Source organism: Branchiostoma belcheri, unplaced genomic scaffold (assembly GCF_001625305.1).
Source record: "Branchiostoma belcheri isolate BF01 breed outbred unplaced genomic scaffold, Haploidv18h27 scaffold73, whole genome shotgun sequence".
NCBI classification, from domain to species: Eukaryota; Metazoa; Chordata; class Leptocardii; order Amphioxiformes; family Branchiostomatidae; genus Branchiostoma; species Branchiostoma belcheri.
The window spans coordinates 390,756-396,959 of NW_017804387.1; the positions used below are offsets into that span (position 1 = coordinate 390,756).

At 42.3% G+C, this 6,204-nt stretch overlaps 1 protein-coding gene across 2 annotated transcripts in view; it reads left to right on the forward strand.

Moving 5' to 3' along the window:
- LOC109485168 overlaps positions 1–6,204 on the forward strand; it is a 36,876-nt gene that overhangs the window by 28,319 nt on the left and 2,353 nt on the right. For both annotated transcript variants that reach the window (XM_019788619.1, XM_019788618.1), the window contains exons 4-7: positions 2,559–2,685; positions 3,872–4,038; positions 5,038–5,171; positions 5,864–5,975. In XM_019788619.1, coding sequence (XP_019644178.1) covers positions 2,559–2,685; positions 3,872–4,038; positions 5,038–5,171; positions 5,864–5,975 — 540 coding nt within the window. The remainder of the gene's footprint in view (positions 1–2,558; positions 2,686–3,871; positions 4,039–5,037; positions 5,172–5,863; positions 5,976–6,204) is intronic.

Below are 6,204 nucleotides of genomic sequence, written 5' to 3' on the forward strand. Positions count from 1 at the left end.
AAAGGAATCTAATGCAAGTCAGGTCAGTAAACAAAACATCCTGGGTGATGAAATCTGTCTGATATTGACATTTACTACCATACTTGAAGCAGTTGAAATATCTCACAAAATAAGCCACCTCCGTAGTTCCTCTATTTTTTCGGTACCACCCATAAATAGATAGAGTCATGCTACAATACAAAACCAGGCAGGTTCAAACCTCCTTGACAAAGCAAACAAGGAACCGTCTTTTGTCAGCGACATTGCGTTTTTCCTCACAAGCTACAGGAATTCCATTTCACATTATGGGTACCACCCATAAATAGCTAGAACCATCCTACGATATACAAAACAAAACAAAACAAACAACCGTTTTCTGTCAGGGAAATCGCATTTTTGCCTCCCAGACATCAGTGCTATAGGATAGGACTGATTCAACTTCATGAGAATTGCCGCCCTGAAATTGCATTGGACGCCTTTAAACCATGTTAACTGAATGAACTGAATGCCATCTTTAGGAAAACATTAGGTACCAAAATAGTATACGTTTATCAAGTTCTGTCGCATAGCATTGTCGAAGACTGTGCTCATTAAAAGTAAGAATAAAGTGACATGTAACTGCACGATATTATTGTCACGGTACATAATGAATGGTTTATTTAGTTCAAAAACCCATGCCACAAACTTAGCAGCCACAAAGGCTGAATTGCGTTACGACATTTATAATTCAAGTCATGATTAAAAACATATTTACATCAACAGGGATAAAAATTCGTATATATATATGCTTAAAACATATTTACATAAAACTACACTTGCAATTTGGGTAGAGGCATGATTAGAACTTATTTGCATAAAAATACGGAGTTTTAAAAGTTCTATACAGCATTGTATCAGAGGATAATACTGTGACATGTTAAAAACCAATGTCAGCGCAACTATTCGAAGTCAACAGGTAGTACAAATGGTCAACAGCAGTGTAATACATAATACATATACATTACATAAAGCGGAAACAGTTTAAGAAATTACTCGGGCCCTATGACAATATATGACAGTATGACAAAAACAGCATCATGAGTTATGGAAACCAAATACTAGTATTACATCTTTAAATCAAACTCAGCAACCATTTTACAAACTCTCTTTGATCCAAACCATGTAGGATACATTGTCCCCGCAACTTTTTTTGTAACAAGTTTCTCCTACTTGAATATACAGGTCGTAAGTTCAATTTCTTCTTTTTAACTGCCAGCTAGAAACCGGACTTGGGATAGTTATTGATTAAGATGTTCGTTCGCGCGCTAACAATGAGAGAGACCGCGGTTTAAAAGGCTGTGGAGGCATGTATCCACCCCGGCGTTGTTTAGGAGCCGATGACTGCTATAAGTTTACCTACCAGAAGGGTTTTCACGTGCACAGCGTGTCCTGACATCTGCCCTTCGCCATGTAAGCCCCGCGGGTTAGATATCGGTCAGAAGGCCGTGTGGGTTACACCGTTTCTAAAGACTCATACAAGTTCCCGTTCCACCCGAGTTCAGATGAAAAGTTTTCAAGTCGTGCATTTTGTTCTCCCTGGCACCCCACATCGACTTGTTTGGTCACAAACAAGAAAAAAAGTTGTTACCACTGTTTTCGTCGCTCTTTTTTCGAAGGGCAATTCTAAAAAAATCCCCAAATAGTCCTTAACATGATCTATTAACAGTCATCATCAGTTGATTCGGTGATTTGGCAATAATGGCATACAGATGAAAAATATTGAATGTACTTTGCATTTTTTTGTTCGGACAAGAACAAAATTGTACACTTACTAAATATGCAAGTATCATAACTTTGTTATACCTTTCTCTGATATCCATACCGCATTAAATAGTCTCGTCCTTGCCAGCATTAAACACACTGTATTCCAATTATGCAGTTTGGGAGTAAAGCCCCTGTCACACATTCAGAACCTTCCCACGAACACCAGCCGACCAAGGCTGGCTGAAGCCCCTGTCACACATTCACAACCTTCCCCCGAACACCAGCCGACCAAGGTTGGCTGTAGCCCCTGTCACATTCAGAACCTTCCCACAAACACCAGCTGATCAAGGTTGGCTGACGTTCGGGAGCAGCCTGACCAGATCTAGGCCACGCCTTCCTTTCTATACGAATCGAATTAATTGAATTTCAATCAACTTTATGAGTTGAATTTCACTGCCAACGACGCCTCAACCTTCTCCCGGACATCAGCCAACCACCAGCCAACCATGGCCGAACCTTTCGTCCACAACTGCATGTTCTAAACATTTCGAAACATTCATCTGACGCAGCCGAACAGTAGCCGACCTTGCCGAACACCAGCCGAACTTGCTCCCGACCTACTCGTAACCATGGTTGGGGGGAGTTCGGCCAGTGTTCGGGAGGCCATATTCGCCGCACCCCAAGCCTGTGCGGAGTCGAAATGTTCTCTCACCGGACAAACTCCCTTGGCATGCTTATCTCTCTATTTGGCCGATTTCTACTCTTTCCAGCCGCCTCCCCAAGCCTGGTAGAGGCTAGCTATGCATGACAGTGCATATGTTTGTTTGTTTCCCTAGACTCGGTGTGGCTGAAGTACTACGAGGTGCTGTGCCAGCGGATGAACATGTTTGACGAGTATCACAAGTTCTTCCGCCTGCTGGTCGGCGGGGAGGTCATCACCACCTGGGAGGAGGCCAGAGTTAGGTGGGTGACATTCCTCACGCGTAGTCATGGCAACGGACGCGTGTCCCTGGATCTTCTGTGTTCCCTTGTAGACTCACCCTTGTAGATCACCTTTTGAAGCCTGCAGCAGAAAATATTAACACATAAATTTGTCACATTCTCAATTCCAATAATGGTATCATAAAACTTGTAATCCATTCCGACATATTCTCACTCAGTAATTACTGACGTGACGTAAGCTCGGTATACAAACAGCCCTCATACCCACCACTGTATTTTGTTTTAATCTATTCGCATGCATTTGTATATTGGTTTATCTATTTATTCATATATATATTGGTGTTCTATGTTTGATTACTGGTTTCAAACTATGTTATGATATCGGCATCCGTGCTTGAAATAAAGAAAAAAGCAAATGAATAAACAAGGGTTTCACGATCTCATACCTTCGCCAAATGATGTTAACCATTCCTACTGACAAAATTATACATTTTTCTCATTGATTAAAAATACGATCCTAATTTCATTTCCATCATAGATTATATCAGTTCTCATTGATTATGTAAATTAGCTCCACATTTGCATAATTGTCATATGATTATGGCAAGCATACCTACGTACTAAATATCATGACAATCCGTCGGCCGGTTCTTGAGTTATCCTAATTTTTAAACAAACTGCCCTGCAGTTCTGCAGTTCCAGAACAGGCTGATAGGGGGCCCAAACTCACCTGACTTCTTTCCGAGCACAAAAGCTATCTACCATCTAAAATTCATGACCCTAGCATGTCTAGATCATGAGATATAAAAAGTTCTGCTGCAGTACATAGGAAAGCCACCAGGGGGCCCAAAATCTAATCATTTCTAGGTCTCATCAAGACCTACCCGCCTAGTTTTATGACAATCCACCCAAAGATTCTTGAGTTATCGTGCTAAACCACATACACACACGCATACATACATACATACATTCGCTACTGATGAAAACATAACCTTCTCGGCGAAGGTAATAAAATAGACCACAAATGTGTATACTTAATTAAGGAGAGATCTAGATCCAGTACAAAACAATGACATCTCAACGCTGGTAACTCTATAACTCAAAAGGCACAAGGAATTCAAGATTTTATTATCAAACGATGAGAATTCTTTGACCTAGGTACTAGTGATCAAATTTTCCAGAGATGAACGTTACACTGTCCCCGCAGGTTTAACTCCAACCGAAAGCACCGGTCGCGGATCGAGGCTAACCGGGTGCTGTTGAAGTTGATCCGCGGGCGGTGGGAGTACGCCTTCCCCGTGCTCTGCAGGAGCCTCAAGGTCGGCTCCAACCAGGGCTACCTGGCAGAGATGATGAGGAGAAACCTCCACACAGGTGCGCCGCCTGCCAGTTCAGTACTGAACAACAGTCTGAGGGGTTGTGACCTTTCGAATGTTTATTTCTTTATTGATGGTACAGTACAAGGGACAAAGAAAAATTAATGGTAGGGTCTAGACCAAGGAAGCTTGTACCCAGCATCCCATGCAATACACATTCCACTGTTACTACATGTACGTACCCTGGATGAGTAATCTTCACAAACGTATTCCACAGTTTACATTCCAGATGTCTAGCTGTAAGCAACAAGCATATACATGTAGACTTGTCATGTTGCCTTTGGCAGTGCAGCGATATAATCTGATCAATAAGTTTTCTTGAACTGTGAAAAGGGGTAAAGAAGTCCATGAGAGTGCCTGAATTTGTAACTAAGCTGCAACCTTTGAAAATGTGTCATAAACACTGGTGGACCATTGATGAAAATATTCAGTTCATATGGTATCACATGCTAGTATATCATGTTTTTGTCGCCACATTAGTTTTCAACTTCCTTCCCCCCATATCTTGAAAGTTCATCTGTGTTGGTAGACGTCATTATGCAGCAAGTTTAAACTGTAATTTCCAACACAAAAAATTGGACTCACCCAAATTTTCGACTGTACAACTCCAGTCTTTGTCAAGGAATGAATAATCCACCGCTTCCGTGACGTCACGCAGATAACACACGTGACTCCGTGAGCAGTGGATCATAGGTTGCAGAAAGTACTACAGTATAACCATCCCTCAACAGAGACGGGGGGTGCCACAGACTTTCTGCAGCTATGATCCACTGCTCACGGAGTCACGTGTGTTATCTGCGTGACGTCACGGAAGCGGTGGATTGTTCATTCCTTGACAAAGACTGGAGTTGTACAGTCGAAAATCTGGGTGAGTCCAATGTCTTGTGTTGGAAATTACGTAGTTTAAACTTGCTGTTAATCCTTCCCCCCATGTTCGTGGTCACCTGTACAGTTTGACTGTACTTTATTTACTTATATTAATATTTCTGTGTGACAGACTTGTTAGAGGTGTACGAGTTTCTGGCAGCCAATATTGAGATGTACTACTGGACGGCCCTCATGAAGCAGCTGGGACTGTCCAAGGATCTGATCGAGCGCGCCAAGCGGGAGAACGCTCTGCCAGAGGACAAGGTAAAGGCGTCTTACAGGATTCCACAAGGTTTACAAATGGAATGAACGAATAAAGTATTGCTCAATGATAGAGACAAATGAAAGGTGGCACGGTGGTCTAACTTGTGGTTAGGGTTGTTGACTCAGAATTCGAAGGTTCTGGGTTGGAATCCCTGTCAGGCCCCATTGTTGTATCCTAGCTTGGGAAAGGCTAATAACAATAACAATTTATACACATTTTTAAAATACGTATTTCTGAACTGACGGTCAGACCTCAATAGACAGCATATAATACTATTGTTGGTGGCGTAAAGTCTATTATTGAAGGAATTACTGCGTCTAGCATCGAAAGTATCGGTGGAGAGGTGTACAGACATTGAACTAGCACTACAACCTCTTGGCAACTTAAGGAGAATACGAAAACAATTATTGTATGCAACACGACACTTAGCTGGTACACTCGCATGAACAGAGTTCCATAACTGGACTCCAAACAACTGAGAGCAGTAGGTCATGAACAAAGTCTTTTTCACAACGGGCGAACAGTGATAGAATTGACAATTTATACAATTAGTATGGCGATATAAGCGTCTAATTTCAACTCGAACACAGTCATAAAGCTTCTTAACTTAAAAAAATGCAAAGTATAGTTATATATAATTAACTTGCAGTCTCGTTATTCTAATCCTCATCCCGTTTTTCCAACCGAAAAGATCGTCCATTCCCTGTTGCTGTGGCAGCGCGTCAAGAGACGTAAGAGCCCCCGTCAGCTCATCAAGAAACTGGACGCCGCCCTGAGGACTGTGGGCTGTCTGGACCTGGCCGGTATGTACAGTTTCTTACCTCCCTCTCTCCTCTCTCTCTCCCTCCCTCTCTCCTCTCTCTCTCTCCTCTTTCTCTCCAATTCTCTCTCATCTCTCTTTCTCTCTCTCTCTCATCTCTCTTTCTCTCCTCTCTCTCCCTCTCCTCTCTCTCATCTCTCTCTCTCTCTCTCTCATCTCTCTTTCTCTCCTCTCTCTCCTCTCTCTCTCTCTCTCTCTCTCTCTCTCTCTCT